The sequence below is a fragment of the Phallusia mammillata genome, chromosome 2 (genome assembly GCF_965637545.1).
Source record: "Phallusia mammillata chromosome 2, kaPhaMamm4.hap1.1, whole genome shotgun sequence".
Lineage (NCBI taxonomy): Eukaryota > Metazoa > Chordata > Ascidiacea > Phlebobranchia > Ascidiidae > Phallusia > Phallusia mammillata.
Window position 1 is genome coordinate 914,850 of NC_137253.1, and position 20,674 is coordinate 935,523.

The window sequence follows — 20,674 nt, forward strand, 5'->3', positions numbered from 1 at the left end:
AGCAAAATCCCGCCCAGCAAGAAACCTCAACCTTCGACGAAGTTTTCATTTATATTCTCAAATACCTCAACATAAACCGGACACGACACGAACACGTTTTAATCAACTTCATTTTATTTCCGATATTTTAGCGAGACGATGTTCCAGACATAAATAACCGATGTAAGATGATGATGACGTAACAATTGATGGGTGTTACGTTATAAGCATTGTTGTGTTTGTTGCGCACACACACAAACCGACACTCGAGCACTGACTGTGACGTCATAAGGGACACAAACAAATTGAAAAAAGTTCAAATAAAAAGACAACAAGCACACATTGTTAACACACAAGTACGACTGTTACGTCATACTGGCCACGTCTTAAATTATATAAATTTCGATGACGTCACCGTCATTTCTCTAAAAAGATTCACTCATGGTAATTTTGGGGGTTGGGGGGCAAACTTGGGGCCTCTGGGGGGCGGAACAATTAAAATATTTTGCTGAGTAATCGCGCACTGTGTGTGTGACGTACCATGAGTAAGCACCAAGTTTCCATTGTGACGTTAATAATAAGTCTCGCTCTCGGCCCAACCTGTAAAAACATTAAAAAAAGTGTTCAGTTTTGCTGAAATAAAATCTATAACAGCGCGAAAAACATCGCGTTGTGATTGGTTAAATCGAATACACACCTCCTGGGTATCGGCGAATCAGATACTTTCGAGTTTCATCGTAAATCCAGATGATGAGAGAGAAAGGCATCGGCACAAGCCACCACTCCCACTCAAGCGGGTACATACGCAGGGCGGCGTCCATACCGGGGCAGTAGGAGAGGAAAGTGGCCAAAGCTGTCTCCTCGAACAAACCAGCTATCAATACCTTGTTCCTGCACAAATATCATAAACTTGTTGGATTTTCAGCGGGACAAGATATATGTTGGATGTAAGAAACAAGACGTGCCATTAAAGCACTGACACTTATAATGAGCATTGCATGGTGCGAAAACAACTCAAAGTGTTTTGCTGACTCAATGTTATGATGACAGGTGAGTAAATTTGCTTGTCCTAAACTTTTGTTAAGGTAGGAACCACCGGATAAAACTGATCAATGGCACAAAAAATTGTTTTGATTTCTTTACCTCATGCCTTGTTGGAAGATTGAGAGTCTCCTTGTTTTGCTGATCAACAAATCCGCCCATTGTACGATCACAATCGATGTAAAGAACGCAGTGTGACAAGTGAATTCGACAACTTTCCTTTGTCCGTACGACTGTAAAAATACACGAAAAATTACGTATAGGCCATTACCACATAACGTCTAAAAAGAGAACAATTTCCATGGAAATCATACAACTGCGACATAATATTTCTATGTTGGCCACTCACCCATTCCTGTCCGTATGAATCTTCCAAGTTATCAAGCGATCTGTCGTCCCATGGAACACGGAGTCCGAGAAGAAGATCCGGTTTGAATCCGTTCATCATCAAGATCACAAAGTAGTTCACGAAACCGGCCAACGCCTGGATCATTCCTATGAAAGTATCACGGCGTGAAAACCAGCTGATGCGTGACCTGGGCTAATCCCAATCTCAACATTTCAAGCAACAACTCACCGATTTGTCCGTAGGCGAGCGAAATCAGTCGTTCGTTCACCAATCGATCCCTCACTGGGTCACGTGGTTGACGTTTCATGATGTCACTCTCGGCTTGTTCGTACGCGAGCGAAATGGCGGGAAGCTAAAAATTCAAATTAGAAACCTGTGTTAATAGCTTGTGATGTCATAATGCTTCGATTGCAGCTCACAAACTGACCAGATCGGTTCCGAGATCGATACAGAGGATGGTGACTGTTCCGAGAGGAAGAGGGACGTTTGCCATGATGAAAAGGAGGAAGGGGGTGATCTCAGGGATGTTCGAGGTCAGGGTGTAAGCGATCGACTTCTTCAAGTTATCGAAGATCAAACGACCTGCATGAAACAAACCTTGAGTTTTACGATCATTTATCCCTTGAAGATTCTGTTGTTGTTCCAAACTGTTGAATTTTATCGGGTTTTGTGACCGACCATGTTAACGTTGTTGGCAGATCACGACGGAATTTACGATGGTTTCGTTATTTCGATCACAGATTCGAATCAACAACTACAAAAACTGTCACCTTCTTCAACTCCAGTAACAATCGACGCGAAGTTGTCATCCAACAAAATCATGTCAGCAGCTTGCTTCGATACGTCACTTCCGGCTATTCCCATGGCAACACCGATATCTGCCCGCTTGAGGGCGGGAGAGTCGTTCACTCCGTCACCGGTCACAGCAACAATGGCTCCCTATTACGTCATATTTAATAATTATCGCAACCCGTACAACTTACAAAGTGATTTTTTTTTCACCTGTCGTTGGCAACTCTCAACAATGATCAGTTTCTGTTGCGGGGAAGTCCGGGCGAATACGATTTCTGTGTGATTCTTGACGATGTCATCCAGTTGTTCTTCACTGATGGTTCGGAGCGACGAGCCGTGGACGACCGCTGCCTTCGCTTGTCTACAAAATCAAAGCTCGTATTACTACCCTGACTGGGATTCGAACCCCGATCGTCAGATCTCTCCCACTTACTTTGGATCAACTTCTTCAACAGAAATGTTTAATCTGGCGGCAATATCTTCAACGGTCTCGTTGCCCTCCGAAATAATTCCAACTCCCTTCGCGATCGCCTTTGCCGTGATTGGATGATCGCCCGTTACCATGATAACCTGCATGACGTCAACAAATGATTGACAAGTGCGTGAAACCCAGCAAAATGACGTGTTACCTTGATTCCAGCGCTCCTGCATTTGCCGACGGCGTCAGGGACGGCAGCTCTTGGGGGGTCGATCATCGACATGAGACCAACGAAAGTCAGGTTCTCGAGGGGGAAGTTGACGTCATCAGTGTCGAACTTAAAACCGGGCGGGAATTGTTCGGTTGGCAAATATTCGTGAGCGAATCCTGCAAAGAAGTGATACAATGAACATAAACTGTTGCTTTGGCAGCAAGACTTGAAAAAGTGGTTTGTAAATCGAATGGTTGAACATAATAACGTCTTTATCCTTATTACTTTCTGGTGGGACACCATAAATTGACAACACATTGTGACAATAAGGTTGATATTTTTGGTTGATTTGACAAGGATTGCAACACAAGCCTACCGAGCACTCTCTCTCCGAGACCGCCAAGTTCAAGGTAGGCGGATTCAAAGTCAGCTTTCCATTCCTCTGTCATGTCCTCGATCTTTCCCTTGTTCATAATCTTGTTGCAACGGTCCAGGATTCTCTCCGGGGCTCCTTTTATCACAAGCAGATATCGGGGATCGCTCTGGTCCTCCGTCTCGTGAATCGAAACCTGGCAAGATTAGAAAACTGTAAAGCTGCTGACACAAGAAAGGCTGTTAGGCTCAATGGTTCTTATTAACCATTCTAGTGCTCCTACCCATTTTCAAACAGCCCATTTCGCTCATCCTGCTTTGTTACTTTGTGCTCATATAGGGTAAGCATACTACTAGTTAAAAACTCATGTTCTGGGTGCAAAATCCAGACGAATATCATTACCAACTTGCCAAAAGCAAACTGCGCAAGACTGACAATCTTAAAGTTTATCAGGGCGAATCCCTGTTAAATGTGATAAAAATCGAACTGCTAAAAACACCAATATTACTGTTTTACTTTCAACAAATTAGTAAGTTGTAAAGATGATTATTTTCAGAAATGACAGTGAATGAATTCTGGTAAAACCCACCTGGTATTTGTTCATCGAGTTGAATGGAATTTCAGCAATCTTCGCATTCCGTTTACGTCGGTTTTCGATGTCACCAACCGATAGCTCCACACATTTCAACAAAGCAGACTCAGATGCGTCACCTAGCGGAAATAAATCAGGGTTGGATAAAATTCAATAAGAAATGAAACAAACAGGAAAAATAAGAAATCCAAATATGTTTTTATTAATTTTAACGTTTTCAATAAATTTTAAGACATAAAACAAAAGGCAAAGGCAAAAACTGACGACAATTGTTATTGTTACTTCACTGAGAAGTAAGAGTCGCCAAAATCAAATATAAAACATTTCAACAATTACGAAAATAGCGAGAATTCTCAAGAGAATTATTGTAGGAATGCTTGGCAAGGTAGCATTCACACGAAATTTCGGTTTGCTTACCGGCTGTGTCTCTCTTGAGGACTGGAACGTTCTCTTGACCTTGAAGAAAGTTCGCTCTGTTGCAGAGAAGCGCGACACGCGACAGCGCCACCCATGTCTCAGACTTTGCGTCAAAAGCTTGACCTGGCGATTCGAAAACACTTTGCTTATTTTTAACCAACCAAAAAAGCCAAATTAAAATCAACCAAAAAGGTATGCGCAAATTGTTTAAATTTTGTTAGTTTCAAAAGTACGTTTTATGATTTATATTGTTAGAAAATATTGTGGTATTTTCCCAAAACGTTAAATACAGCTTAAGCCTGTTAAGCTAATGAATAGTTTTCAAAAAGTAAAGTTCCACAAATCGACTTAAATTATAACTTGCAAAAACTCTTACCAGATTGATCTTCAGTGGTGTCAGCCTCCACAATGGTGTTGTCGAACCACATGTGCGCAACAGTCATTCGGTTCTGAGTAAGCGTTCCGGTTTTATCCGAGCAGATTGTCGACGTCGACCCGAGCGTCTCAACAGCCTCCAAGTTCTTCACAAGACAGTTTTTGCGAGCCATCCTCTTCGCAGTGAGAGTAAGGCACACCTGAAATATTTAATTCGATATAAATAGCAAATACAATTGGAAAAAGTCATGCTGTTTACACAATAACTGTATGATTATCTGCAACATAGCAACGTGTTTAAACCGAATACATTTTCACAATCCCTGTTGTGATTAACGGTGAAAAGCGCACTGTTATTGTCTGCATTACGATGTATTAACCAGTGGTGGTATTTAGCCGGTTCGCACCGTTTCTATAGAACCGTCTCACGAAATTTTATGACATCAGCAAACCGGTTAGCATTACTGGTTACTGTCAATGGGCTTTTTGTAACAGAACCGGCTGACAAAAAATTGAATCCCACCACTGGTATTAACTGTTTACTATTCGGCTGTATATTTTATCAAGCTTCTTTTATCAGTCCATATCTTGTGTTACTATGAGGCCACCAATCCTTTGCTAATACGTGTCCGTAAGTGGGAAGTTTAAAGGTCAACTTACAGTGACGGTGGCGAGAAGTCCCTCAGGAACGTTGGCGACGATAATCCCGATGAGAAAGACGACCGCCTCCAGCAGTGTGTAGTGGAGTGAGAGCGAAATGATGAAGAAAAGAACTCCAAGGAACACAGCGACACCTAGCGACCATATTGGATTGTTGGTAAACGCGATGAAATAAAGTTTTGAAAAAATGATTCAATATTTAGCTGATAATTAAAAAATTGGTGCAACTAACACTTTAATTTTAAATTTTGAAAACGTGATTCAATAATTAGCTGATAAAATTTTGTGCAAATACCACACTAATTTAGTAAATTTTAAAAACATGATTTAAAGTAAACCTTAAATTAAAAACTTTTGGCAACTAACAAATTTTTTTTTTTCTATTTTTTTCGATCTACCAAAACACAAAACACGGGCAATAATTAAATAAACACATATTTACTACAATTAAATGCAGATGCTTACAGAAGTGGGTTATGGCACAAAATTACAAAACTACCATGCAAAAAATCTACGTGTTAAGCTAGGTGATAGCTAGCATGCAAAGTGAGTTAGAGTTGTGTGAAAGACGTGCAATGTTAAAACTAAACAATCACCGCAAACAACAGGTTATGAATTAAAACTGTATAAGAAGCGACTCCATCTAGCCTTCTACTTCGTCGTAATCTTGTTCGTTAAGCCGCCATAAATAATTTAACGTCTGCTCATAGAGATCATACGCAGGCGGTGCAAACTAGATCACGTGATATTTAAAGGAATTTGATTGGTCGGAAAATATGACGTAATAATCTAGTGATATTTTAGAGGAGCTTGTTCAAAGTCAACACAAATTAGAAACAATTAGAGTTGCCAATAGACATAGGTTTGTGGGTAATAGTGTTGACAGGTGCTACGCAAAGCATAATATTTCTAATTATACACAAACTTCTACAACATGTGATGTTATTTGGTTGGTAGAATTTACAGCTGGGGAAATTTTCTCTGATACAAAAATGCTTCACTTTCCAACTTGAAATTAACATTATAACAGGCTGCACAACACAACAAGCACATGCGAAAGGGCAGAGAAAAAGGACAAAGACATTCTAAAACTGGACAGTTGAAAACCGGACAAAACTCAACGCTAACTCGGCAGACTTTAAACCTGAAATAACGTGAATGAAGTGTTCGATTTCACGAGCTATCGGCGTTTTGCCGGTTTGAATGCCTGATGTAAGGTTAGCAATTCGTCCCATCACTGTGTCATCGCCGGTTTTAATGATAATACACCGCGCCCCTCCTGTTTTGCAAACAACCACGTTAATATGTTTCCCTTTGCTTGTCGTAACATCTAGAAACACTGCCTTGCTCTCATGTGCAGCTGTAGACACAAACTTTCACTTTCACTCAAATAAACTACTTAGTTCGTTGTGGACCCCTTAATTTCCTTTAATAAATCTGACCTTATTTTTCAAGTCACCGTTCATGCTGGTAACCAGGAGATAGAAGTAAAAAAAAACACCAGAAAGTTGAATAGAAGATATTGATAAAGAAATGAGAGTGAAAAAAATAGTCAAATTAGTTGAACTAAAAAGTGATTCAGCCACCAAATTAATCCACCAATCAGAAAGCAGCAATGCAGTGAGCCAGCCAATCAGATGGTGGCAATACCTGAGATAATATGGATAAAATGCTCGATTTCTCGGGCGATAGGGGTGTCACCAACCTCCAACCCCGAAGCTAGGGAAGCGATTCTACCCATGACTGTGTTATCACCACACCTGATAACAATGCCCCTGGCAGAACCTAAAATTTCAGTGGCAAAAATTTCATTATCATATTTAAAAGCACCCTTAATTTTATAGAAATCATATGTTACTAATAGTTATTTTATTAAAAACATGTCAACTAAAAGTATATATACCTGTAAAGAAAAAAATGTTTTAAACTTTCTTTGAGCATTTTTTGCCTGATTTTTCACTGCAAACTGTTTTCAACTGCAATTGCAAACATCTGCAACATCAACAACACCACAACTGCAAACATCTGCATTAAAACTAAGCTCAACTTTTAGGGGGTGCACAACAAATTGGGGGTGGGGGGGGGGGGTGGGGGAGGGGGGGCAAACATTTCCAATACCAGTGTTTTTGTAAATCAAGAGCTGCTTCAGTTTAACAAAAGTGCAGGGTTCTTGTATTCTCAAACTCAATTTGTGCGATTGTCAGAATTTGTTTGAGATAAAAACTTTGCCAGACCTGAACCTGCCCCCCTAAGTTGCGCACCCCCGGTTTAATTTACATGAAATCACGTTGATGAAATGGTGGATCTCTCGTGCGATGGGAGTTTCCCCACCAGTGAGCCCGGATGCAAGGGAAGCGATCCTCCCCATCACTGTATTATCTCCACATAAAACCACAACTCCCACTCCGGAACCTGAGGTCACTTGTCATGTTATAAAGCTATACTAACTCTATGCTACTAACTCAAGCACCTTACTGGGCCCAAATACCTTAGCTACAAAGCACTAACCTAAATATAAATCTTTTAACCACTTTTACTGAAAACTGAAGGCTGTTTCACTCTGTTCAGTTTGTAAATTTGAAAGCTAACAAGGCTTTGCTTTCTTACATTATTAACTATCTGACTTAGTCACCCAAATAAAATGTGGATACTTTATGCTCATTCTGTGCACAACATATAATAAACTAAATTGCTAAACATGAAATACAATATTCCTGATTTTAAGTATTTCTTCCCTCAAGCAACCAACTTAACCCAAGCTTTGCAATTAAACCTGATGTTTAATCTAACATCAAAATATGTATAAGTTCAATTTTGACCGACTGACTAATTTACCTTCCACGCAGTTGGTTGAAAAGAAAGCGATATTTCTGGTTTCAATCGGATTGTCGTTTGTGCATTCTGGTCCTCGGCTTTGTGGTTCCGACTCCCCGGTCAGTGATGAGTTGTCCACCTAGTGGTAAAAACATAGTTTGCAATCAGCTATAGTTTAAAAACAAATTGTTCTGTTCTGCTGATTAAAGTGTAGGAATGGCACATTAAAATTTGGGTAAATACTGTAACCATTTTTAACAATTTACTGCAAAAAAATCGAAACTAGACATTTGAACTATGTATCAAAAACGTTTCTTAGTTTTTTTGTGCCATCGTAATTTTAAGTGAAACTGCCCGATTGTTACCTTCATTCCATGAGCGGAGATAACCCGAAGATCAGCTGGTATCCTGTCTCCACCCTTCACCTCAACAATGTCGCCAAGCACCAAGTTCTCCGCAAGCAACTGAGATTTTTCTCCATTTCTTATAACCAAGGCATGCTAAAAATAGATGGAATATTAAATTGTAACAAAAATATTTGTAATTAGGAATAAAAAGACACCAATTCTTCAATTTTACCATGTTTTCCATATTTTTTGTTTATTTTAATTTTAAAGTAACTTAAGTAGTTTATAATGTTTTCTCGGTTTCTTCATCAGTTGCCAACAAAAGATTAAATGCTGTCAAATTGTAACTAATTTTCGGTAAGTGCGCAGTTACCTGTGGGACCATGTTCTTGAACGACTCCATGATTTTGGAGCTTTTCGATTCTTGGTAATATTGGAAACATCCCGTAACTATGACGACAAGTGCCAGCACCATTCCAAGGTACAGCTGAAAAATGTGAAAAATCAATTTTTATTGTTTGTGAACACTTCTGACAAACTAATGTTTCTCTTATTGTGCTTACATTGTCCATGTTTGGATGCTCAAGGCTCGAAGACTCTAACCCAAAAGTGAAGAAGCAGAGTATGGCTCCAATCCACAGAAGGGTAGAGAAACCACCAAAAAGATTCTTGCAGAATTTGATCCATTCTGGGGTAGTTTTTGGAGGGGTCAAGCAGTTAGGGCCATCGCGTTCGAGATACTCTTTGGCTTGAGCTGAAGTCAGACCCTGAACAAAAGTTATGTCAGTTAAATAAACACTAACAAAAAAGCCAAATGAATTGCCTTTTTTGACATTATGTTTAGATTTTAACCTTTATGAACAGTATAATCTTCCTAGACTTGATATCAGCCCAAGATCATCCAGCTAATCACGTTCTATGGGTTGAGCACCCCTGGCCTAGGTATGTATTGGGAATGGGGCATAGTGGCAAAAAAGAATATTGGTAGTGAGACATTGTGGCAAAAGAGTCCTGGAACTCAAATCTTAACCATAGACTTGGTATTACATGACATGCAGCAGGTTTTAACATTTAAAGGTTTGTTACTAGTAAGAACCAATCAAATCTTTCATGACAACAAGATCATTTGGCAATCAAAACTAAAGTACTTTCCAAAAACTTCATTGTTATTTTCAAACAAACAGCTGAGTTCACGAAACCGTGACGAACCTTATCTGGGTCAGAGTTCAATCTCTGGAAGAGTTCCTCGATAGGGATGCGGTGCTCGTCCATCTCGAGCTCCTGCTTCAGGTCATCCATGTCCTTCTTCTCCTTCTTGCCTTTCTTGCCTCCCATTTTTTTGGTATTCTTATCAACAACTAAAACGTCAGTTTCTCCTGGAGCCTGTTCCTGAAACGTCTGCACAAAAATTTCATCTGTTAACATTCTGTCAAGAGGTGACAGCATTTAACAATTGGGGAAACCAAATCAAAAAGCTCATGTTATGTTGTGTATGAAAATGCAAGGGTTATACCAATGTAGAGGAATAACTGCTATTATTAGACTTATATGGGTTTACCCTCATATATAAGTTTACCCTCTTCAGAAAATTGTTACTAGACATGTTGCCACATTTTAAAAAAGCAAATGCAGAATGACCAATGCATTATAAGCGGCTAAAAATTTGATCCAAAGCAAAAGCGTTTTTCATAACCTCTAAAACTAAATTCTTATAACAGTCATGTCATCTAAGTGAATATCTTTCAAAAGCAAAAGTGAAACTATTCTCTATTCAACCTAGACAAGAGGAATGCAACAGGCAGAAAGGTTTGAACCAAAATAGCAACCTGTTGAAATTCAAGAGCAAGCTCTCTATAAGGATCACTGGAGTGCTTTCAACCCACAAACTCAACAAACCAGCTCACAACACACATAGTCACGAATGGAGAAAGAAATTCCCCTATTGAACACGGGTGGTTTAGTGCAATGCAGTAAAATTATCTCTTTGACTCTACAATTTGAAGTTTGGCTCACAATGGCAGAGTTGGCAACTTTGTAATGCCTTTATTTCAACAACTTAACTGAAAACTGTTGTTTTTGAAAGGCTAAACTAGGGTTGGGCTAACTTTAGAAACTGTTTATTTACTAAAATATGTTACAGGACTTACTATATTAACATTTGCACTACACAACATGTTAAGACTAACAAAAAATTATTAAATACTTAAAAAAAAAAAAAGTACGGGGCAACATTATTAAAGTTACTGTTGAACTGTGAGATTTAGTGCAAACCAACATAACCAATATCGCATGCACTTCCTGACAAAATTAAACAACGATTTTCGTGTAAAACACAATCTGCACATCCATACAATTGCACAACCTAGTTGCTTTCCCACACACATAACCAATAATAAATCCATGAAAGGTTTTAACTTCAAAATTTAGTCGACAGTTTTATATAAACCACATAGATTTGAGAATGCCGAAATATTAAGCGACCTAACACAACCTGTCACAACACAATATTATTGAACATTTAATAATCCACTTCCCATCATACAAAATCGGTTGGGTATGTACTCTGTTGTAAGCATATAATGACCAGGTACATGTCACAAATAGAATTCACATGCAAATCTCATCTAAATTTTTGCTTCTGTAAAAATATTTTCTGTTGCAAAGGAATGTAGTAATCAACTGAACTCAACTGAACAGACAATGTTGCCACATTAAACTCAGTCATCTAACAACATATAAAGTAAAATCACACCACCCTTTCCACAGCTCCACTCTACTCTCTGCTTTCTACCATGAACAATGCAGCAATAAATTGAGCAGTTCAATGGAAAGTCGACTCCTGCAGTGCGGCGCAATCGTGTTAGCAGGTCGAGCGAACCCAGGGATTAGGTCAAGCAACAGACGGCATTGCAGTAGTAATTAAGGACAATGCATTTGTTAACCTGGTTTCGTTCATGATCTCTCACATACTCAAATCAAGCGATCGGTTCGTTCGAGTGGAAAAGAGCGATTAGAGTGAACAACAATGGGTTATCGGATCGCGACCCACCGAAAGTGAACCGATAGCGCACTAATCCTTTTGCTCTTGCACATGAAATATTAACGTTAAACGGTGGAAGCTTTGCGTCCAAAACGGTCGCGTCGCACAAACCGTATTGTTACGTCACAATTAAGTCGTATTAATAGAAGTAATACGCCCGCCGCGATTTGGCTAGAAACGCAAAATCACGAATAGTTAATTGTTAAACCGAGCCGACGTCTTATACGAAACCGGTTTAACACTTTACGTCACAAGGCGTACGTCACCCGAAATTGATTTTGTATCAAACTGCTGCTTTGAACTTTTATCACCGCAAGCCAGTGACTTTATTCCTATGAGACTGGGTTATATATCGAGCAGCAGTAGCATCAGGCTTAGAACTGACGAACAATCGGCACGTTCTATATTTCACTGCGTCACAATTACCTTGTTAGCACTTGGACTATGACGCAATAGGGGCTAATATGAGGTGACAATAAGCGCAGATTTTTACACGGGTGATAAAGGCGTGATAGTTACAAACTTGTCACAATTTTCTTCACAAAACTCGTTAGAAAACCCGTTTTGAACAAGCGCTATGGTCGACTACACGAAACCCAATAGAAAATGTTCAAGGTTATGTTAGCGCACCGAAAAAGTTTCACCAGTTCTGTAGAAAGGAAAACCCTATGTTGCCCGAATGTTAACCAAGCGAACAAAAGTCACGTTTAACGCAAAAGTTTTTAAACACGTAAAACCGCAGGATTCCTTGAAATATATGACTCACACCGTGTTTTTCCGATTACACGATCATTCGCCGTGAATAACCGCTGCGGTCATCCGACATATCAGCCAAACCTTTAAATGCTAATTTTTTTCAATAAATATCAAAAGGGTATTTTACAAACACAAGCAAAATAGTAAAGGTTGCACTTCTCGTGTTTAGCGAAGTTGGTCGACTTTTACGTGATTTTTCATGCCTTAAGTGAGGCTTGGTTAGTGCCTTCTGAGCGACCTTGGGACGACCTTTAAACTCGAACCTACAAAATTTACCAATGCATTTTATCATGCACAGCTAATCCCTGTTGAGAAATGCTGAAACGACCTGTGGGCTTTACGTGATGATACTGTGCAACTTAACGTTTTTGTAAATCCATTAAAACAAGACCCTACAGTTCCAAGCATTGCTGCAACTTCTTCTCGCAAACAATACCAACATTTTCACACTGACAACCAAACTAAGGATTGCAGGTGTAATGATAACAATAAAACATATTCGTAAAAGCAAACGCAGATGCAGATGCAAGGATTAAAACCAAAACATTAACGGATTAAACATAGCTAATGAAACAACCACAGACGTAAGCTACAATTTGCTCCAATAGGAGCGTTTATTTGGTTCCACTAATGCTTATATCGCGATAGAGACACCAATTTGTTAGGTCCACTGATGCTAACAAACTTTCTTTTCTACCCAGATTGTAGCATTACAACAGTCGCCCGGTAAGCTTGCAAGCTGCTCCCACCGTTTGATGTGCAAGTGATACAAAGTGAACCGGCATCCCTAGTGCACAATCAACACTGCATGCAAAGAAGCTGAGCCCTGGGGAAATCGCGGCAACCGAATTGATCGTCTTAACGCGGTAACCAGGGTTTCGTGGCAACGCAATTACACACCGGTCGATGCGCACTTGCCCTCCCAACTCCGAACAGATGCCCCCCTCCCCAACAAACGCCGCTGCAGTGCTTGTTAGCACCTGTCGCTTGCACACGAACTCAAGTAAAGGTATTTCAATCCCACCAAATGCCGTAATATTAATGGGCCTCAAACGACATGAAATAAGTTGCTGTTGCAAAAATTCTAATGTTTTTGTGAATTGTTGGTTTATTATTTGCAAAAGCGGGGTACAATATGTGACGCACAAGTGTGACACCTAGCGGAAAATTGACCACATTATTATCAACAATCTAAAATTGTTTTGGTTCAAAAATGTCAAGATCAATTATGGCGTCAATTATTACGAAACAAGCATATATTTCGTAACAATGTAAGGGCGTTAACCGACCAAATAAAAAAGGCGCCAAAACTGAGGTTAACCATTAACTTTCGGTCGCTTATCGTCTTCTGCCATGTATGCGTGTGTGTAAGCATGTGTGTGTGTGCATGTACGTGCGCGTGTTTGCAACGTTATTTCTTGTTTGCCGATTACCAACTGCTTTCTGATAACCTACGCTCGTAAGCATTAGAAGGTTATGGAAAAATTTATGCGCCAGGAAATATCGAACTCGTAAAATAATTTTCCTTTGCACGTTTCCAAAGCACAAGCTGCAATCGAAAACATATCAGATGTTTGAAGTCCCGTTTTTATTGCTTTGCTTGCCGGCTGTAATTTAAACACAAAAGACACTTTTATAGCTTTTCCAAATGCTTTGATGTGGTCGTTGGGCAAATTAGCTCGTATGTTTCGTCAAAATTATCGCTTAAATTTCCACTTGAACCATTTCAGGTCGACCCTAGTTAGTAGTTATGTCATAACACCATAGCTACAATGTAACACACTCTGGTTCACATGTAAAGAATCCGCTTAAACGTCGTTTTCTGGCTCTAATCTCGTTTATAAGAGTTTAAATTCCTCACATTGTTTCTTCCTAATGTCGACGAGCAAACACTGATATTAGTTTAGACAAATACATTCCCGTAAGAGGTAAGGTCCCACACAAAAACGCAGGCCTAATGCGAACTGCTTGCGAGCCAGCAGGGACTTTAGGCAAACATATCCCGCTTACTGTTTGTTCCCGCGCAAGTACATTAAGTTACTTGAAACCGGATGCAAGAAATTATGCCTTGTGCCAAAAATTAAAATGACGCGGAAAATTCCCGCAATCTTTTAGTTGCGAGATTATTTGCCCTTTAACGTTCAACAGCACAAGCAGCTGCTTGGTTCGCATTTATTGGCTCGGAGCAAAGAAAAAATGGGGAAATTAATTGCAAAGCACAAACAGCTGCCGGCAGCTGCAAGCGATCGCTTTAATTCCAAAACTAAATATGTATTTCCGCGAATTAGAACACAGCAATGAAAATGAAATATCCGATCTGTCAGTTTCCGCATGAAGTGGTGAATGGCTGGCATTGTTAAAACGGTGAACATTCACCAAGTGATATTAGCACTTTTACCCACTACAAAAGAATTGTTGAACCTGAATTGATTTGTTACGGAATCCGAACTGCTCAACCTATACCGTTACTTAGAAACGTGGTATTCAGAATAGCCGACCGGTTTCCATACAAAGCTCGTCATTCGCCATCAGGTGTTTATTATTTCGAAAAGATGATAACTTCAATTTCATCATCAGTTACAAACGTTTTTTTATTTGAAATTTTCGTGTTTGCGTTTACATCGACTTTGTGTAATAATTGCAATATATAAGCGTGTTTACGAACGAGCTTCGAGCATTGGAGCAACACACGAAAAGTTAAAACGCTAGTTTTGGGTTGCAACCTTTATAATTTTACAAAAACTTATTTAAAAAATTCGTAAAGACAAAACGTTGCAGGCGCTCATGCAACCAATGTAAAAACACACAACAAACGAATTTAATTTCCCAAATGTTAAAACATGTTAACTTAATGAGTTCCTCGCACGAACTGAAAAGAGCAACCTCTAGGACACTCTTGATGAAAGGGGAAATGTTGTGCAATCGATATTTGCAAGCTTATTGTCAACTACACGAGCAAGAGCAACCATGAACACACAAACCCTGGGGGCTTGGGGAGGTTATGAAACACGTCATCATCACGTAGATCTCATCGATTGTTACGTCACATATACGATACCGTGATTAGTGGTTAAAATATTGAACAACCTTAACAATAAGTGCGACTCGCTGAGATTTGAACCAATAACCTAATTATCCAAAACTATCGATCAGGTCTCTGCACAAGTGATTTAAGTATTTTGTTTAATTACGTACATTGTATAGCTAACTCGGTGCACTTATAGCAAAGTACAACAGTTTTTGCAAGTTTATAGCAATATCAGCTAAACATATTTGTATAAGATTTGTGGCAACATGTTTGAAATGTAATTGCGCAAGTCACCTTTCTACCTGTGAGGTGACCTTGCGGCATTTTATTGCGCGAGTCAGTGGAAAACATATCCCGGCAGTTGGGAGCTACCGGTATAATTTTTGCTGACTTGGTAAAAAAATGGCACGATTTGTTGACTCGGCAAATATTTGAGTATGGATCGGCGCTACGCTGGAAAGTTAGGGAGGAAAAAATCGTCGTAATATCGTCAACTCGTAAATTGCATGCGACGTATATGGCCAGTAAAGTATGGGACAAAGTTCTCTGCAGTGAAACGGCAATGTCATTGCTTATTTTAATGTTAAACATCAGATACAACGACCTGCTATTAATCAAAAAGACTGAACACCTAAAGCGGGTTTCCTAACGAGTTTCGTGCAGTCAACCATAGCGCTTATTACGCTACCGTTTTTCACGTTTAAACCGGGTTTCCTAACGAGCTTCGTTCAAACAAACACAGAACGACTTCGAACGTATAAAAGTTTGAAAAAGGTTTCAAAATGAACACCAACGTTTTGAAATAGCGAGATTGACTTGTGTGATCCGCCAATATGACAACATCACCAACCTATGTCTTGAAATCATTGTAAATTCGTATTGTCATCAAGATTCTGTAGCATATTAACAATGCAAAACAATGGAAAGGTCGTGATTTGGTCAGTGAGTGGCCAGCAGCTACAAAACAACCCAAGTGGCAAACAATGCGGTGCAAAGTTTTCAACTCAACAACAACGCACTAAGTTGAATAGAACGGTTGTGCGAGGACGAAGTAAAATGATACCAGGCTTCTCATGGGCGCATTGTGTGTTAAGCTAACTTGATATCTCGCCCACAGTTCTGTGAAATCTCTAGAGGTTTGGTAGCCACACCGAAGCAGCTATCACGAAACGCCCGGCGTCTTATCAGTTAGTAGAAACAACCACGTTACACACAAGGTGAAAAGGCATGTGGTTTTACTCATACCTTGATTTTCAGACAACACAACACCCGCAAAACTTATCTAGAAACAATTTTTCTGCCTTGGAGCATTATAAAACTGGGGTCACTCACGCGTAAAATCAAAAGTGGTCACGTGACACCGGTATGCGTGTAATCTTTGTGTGCGGTCAAGCGTATCGCACGTACGCATCACGTTTTAACATTCTTAACACTTTGTCTTATTGTGACGAATCCGCCGTTTCATTGTGACATCAGTAATTGACATTCACACGTAACACTTATCCCTGTTCTGTGTAGTTTTTGTTTTTAAAGCACTCAAGCTAATTGATAAGAATGCGAGAAACATTATTGTTGCAATAGCAGCGCTTTTAGCTTAAACTCTCTAAAATCAACGTCTAATTGTCAAATTTCAAACGAATGGTGAAGTGAATCTGGCAGCGTGCTTAAATATTTTACTGGAAAACTAGAAGCAGACTCTGTTATCCAAGAAAATTTACTCCCTTGCTTCCTGTAAAGACTTGCTATTGGCACACATCAGTTTTGGGGTTTTGGAACCACAAAAGATTTATATGTTGAAAATTGAATTTTCCGCTTATTTCTAGTTTTAATTCTTTGCAAGAAGCGTGCGTCGACAACTGTGGTAGAGTTGTACGTGATGAGCTGGTGGGCTTGGCTGACCGCACACGCCTAGTCAGGTGTTTTTATGCTGACGATGTTGGGCAAAAAAAAATCAAGACGTGAGGTTTGTAACAATGCAACTTTTGGGGGTGGAGAGAAACAATGCATGAGTGCAGTAGTGCTGCTGCTTTCTCTACAAAAACGGTTTTGGCACAGAGTTAGCGATTTCTGGGCTGATATAACGCAGCAGTATGGCTGTGTACCATCCACACTTCGTGTGTAGACCGCCGCAAGCTATACAACGTGAAATCTTTTGTATAAGTCACTCACTTGAATTTTGTTTGGCATCTTTCCAAAACAAATCGCGAAAAACTATTAAGCATCTCATGCTGCAATTCCAATCACATTATAGCGTTATTTTTGTAATTATAAAGTGATGACGCGGTTTAAGCTTCAGTCAGATTTTAGTGTAATACAAACTAGAGATGCGCATTTGTGTTTAACCAGCCAAAACACGATTTTCTATTCGAAGGCGATGTGGTTTTACGCTTCGGGCACTAAACAAACCAAACCACTTGTGTTTGCCGAATCTTCCGACAGCCCTTCTAAGCTAGGAGTCACTAAACAGTAATAAACTAAATTTGGCGTTTTGTTGCGCCACCAAACTTTTACTCCATGTTTTGTTTTCGTGCTAAATATTGAAAAAAAATGAATTGAAAAGTGCTTACAAATTTTTAAATTTGTCCCGTAGTATTGAAAATTGGTTGTTGAATTATAAGCCGTTGAATTAAGTCCACCACGTCAATGAAACACGCACGGTGTGCGAACTTGTAACTTTGGTTGTGGTAATGCAGTACAAAGTACCCGGTATTTGTTGGCGCTGACATAGCGGCTGTCGAACTCAGCGCTATGTTGAAACAACGCTGGAGAGTAGTTTGTAAAATTCCGGTCCGCCCAATGCTCGACATATTGCCGGGGTGCGTTTCTCATTACCGACTTGCCAAGGGCATCACGCAACAAGCCAAAAGGTTACCTCTATTGATCGATGGAATTTTACCCGCCCTGGAAGTGAATAGGCTGTCCCGTGTACTGCTGTGAGTGATTGCAATACACCAGTCATGCGTAAAATTCTATCCCCCAAGCAGGTTTCATTACAACGAAACAGAGAGCATTGTTACGTCACACACAAGTCGAAATCGATAGGACGCAAAGGGAAAGACATTTTGGACTTTTACTTTAAATTATTCATAGTGTCATGGTGGCTTGAGCAAGCATTATGCGAATAGATAGGTACTGTATAGTGTACAGTCCCATATACAAAACACACTTCAAACACTTACACCAAGAAAATTTACTCTATCACTCCAAAGTTTGTCCTTAAGGAGTTAATTTTGAGTCATTATTATTATTAACTTTTATGCAATGTTGTCTTGCATAATCAACAAGACTGAGATGTAAGCTTCACTGACAACACAATTATCGCAAACTAACCATAAAGTTAAGTTACAACAGCAATACCTTGATGTTAAGTTATGAAGTGGCTTTCACAGCACGGGCAAAATGACACAGTTAAAACCACTTTTTTCACTTAAAATGTGCAAGCTGAATATTTGTTCTGTGTTAAAAGTTTGGCATTTTTTCATAATTTGACATTTTTTATTCAAACTCCACAAATACCAATTAAAAATTTAAAGATGTTTATAAATTCAAGCTTTTAATTACCTCGATCATGATCAAAAACTTCATTATATAATGACACAATTTGGTAAATTATTGGACAAAAATCCAAAACAGATTATTAAAACTTGTACAGTAAAAAGGGTAAGGTAGCAGATGGTAAATGCTCACACAAGCATTGCGCAATGTTTGAACAACTAGCCACGCTGCACATACATGTCATTATGATTTACCACTTGCTGAATTTTATGAGTTTATGACCTGTTACAAAAACTCTTAACACATAGGGTAAAAAAACTAGTAAAAGATGAAGGACAAATCATTTGTGTGAGTGTTATCCTTACAAAGCCTTTTGCATTAACAAACTACTTTAGCAAAATTTCATCTCACAAATTGTGTTTTGATTAAATACACAAAGCATGCTTTTCAGTTTAGTAGTTTTCCTAAGTCAATCACCATTAGATGCAATTTTGTCAGCCACCAATAAAGGCAAATTTTGCAAACATGTAAACTATTGCAATTATCTTTGATAAAAATTCCAAACATTGATTAAGAGACTAAAATTGGACAGAAAAGTACCCAAAAGCATAATTTTTACATGAAATAACTGACAACAAACCAAATTCAAACTTAGGAAGTAAATCTTGACAGTATGGACACATAGTTCCCTCAGAAACCAATATTTTGAGTCGGAAACAAACGTTTTTGAAACTTTTTGTGGATTTCTTTATAAATTTCACAAAAAAACACTGATCACAGAAGTTTGAAAGAGATTAATAAATACAAACGTTGCTAATTCACGTCAAACTTTTTACACGTGTTCTTTTTGGAAGAACACATTTCAAATTTTAACTTTCTATTTCCCCAAAACAAACCAAAACCACAAAATAACTTTACTTACCTCCTGAACTCGTTTTTCGTCCGCCATTTTGCTTAAATTAATTAGTTTTCTTTATCAGCAGCGTCGATTATTTTCAACTTTTTTCTCAGCTGCTTTCTCCAGCCAAAAATCACGAGTGAGTGGGCGAGCGTAATCGATATCGCTCTAGCGAAACCAACACCCGGCGCCTTTTTTTGCACGCATGTTTGCACATTGCATTTCGCGATCAGTCAAAACCGGTTTAGAAACAACGTCTTGCAGACTTAATATTAGTCCACAAAGGAAAATTAATTACCAGGGTGACAGTAAAAAGTAACAGCGGCGCCTGCATCATTAAATCATAGCCCAAGGCACGCTTTAAAAACTATGACCTGTTTTTGTCATTGCCGCCCGTCTCTACTCTAATAGTTGGTGATTATCTCATTGTTTTACATTTAAAACAACTACGCTTGTTTTCATACTTCTAATGAACAGCTAATTCGATATTTTAGCTTTTTTATTAGCATGTTTTTAGGTTGGCCAAGGATTGCAGCTTCAAATACTTTGACACAACCAAAAACTGTAGCCTATGTTTGTTCAGCTTCCTCACAACAATACAAACATTTGCCCAATCGTAACTATTTGTAAATGAGCTTTTTGATGTAATATCTAATTTTAACAAAACAATTGCAAACTATAAGTTACGTAGATATTTAACAGGATAAGTAGGATAATTCTTATTTACCTTTTTATTTTACAGACTTTGTTGGTTTCAAAATCCGATTTTCAGCACCATTGACGAATAAGCAATCGTATAAGCTATTACCAAACCCTAACCTCTGGAAAAGTTGAAAATCGTAAATGCCGACAAAATGTCCCAGTTAAACAATGCATAAATGTGTTTACAAATGACATTTGCTTTTGTTTTTTAGTGTTAGGCTACTGCTGTTAACTTACAATCAATCGACTTATCCTGAACGCAAGTTTAAAAAGTAACGACACAATAAATAAAAATAAAATTTATAAAATACCGAACAAGCGTTTCGTCCACCAGGTTGCATATTTAATTACAAGTTCTTAAAAAACAACTTTATAGTATTTTGTTTA

General features: G+C 38.9%; 1 protein-coding gene across 4 annotated transcripts; it reads right to left on the minus strand.

The window, feature by feature from the left end:
• Window positions 1-96: 96 nt before the first annotated feature.
• On the minus strand, window positions 97-20,416 carry LOC145212636 (sodium/potassium-transporting ATPase subunit alpha-3-like). Of its 4 annotated transcripts, none has more exons than XM_080080828.1 (22): window positions 20,313-20,416; window positions 9,578-9,766; window positions 8,932-9,135; window positions 8,742-8,855; window positions 8,387-8,521; window positions 8,043-8,160; window positions 6,858-6,992; window positions 5,208-5,341; window positions 4,549-4,747; window positions 4,173-4,295; window positions 3,753-3,874; window positions 3,167-3,359; window positions 2,791-2,966; window positions 2,595-2,731; window positions 2,372-2,522; window positions 2,140-2,308; window positions 1,797-1,951; window positions 1,598-1,721; window positions 1,370-1,515; window positions 1,123-1,253; window positions 677-870; window positions 97-579 (listed from the first exon to the last, which is right to left on the minus strand). In XM_080080828.1, exons 2-22 carry the CDS (start codon window positions 9,701-9,703, stop codon window positions 551-553), a joined length of 3,015 nt encoding a protein of 1,004 aa, XP_079936954.1. In that variant the 5' UTR covers window positions 9,704-9,766; window positions 20,313-20,416; the 3' UTR covers window positions 97-550. The 4 variants fall into 4 exon arrangements, with proteins under 4 accessions (XP_079936954.1, XP_079936952.1, XP_079936953.1 ...); XM_080080826.1 differs by lacking the exon at window positions 20,313-20,416 and adding an exon at window positions 19,610-19,778; XM_080080827.1 differs by lacking the exons at window positions 6,858-6,992; window positions 20,313-20,416 and adding exons at window positions 6,352-6,486; window positions 19,610-19,749.
• Between the last annotated feature and the right edge of the window lie 258 nt (window positions 20,417-20,674).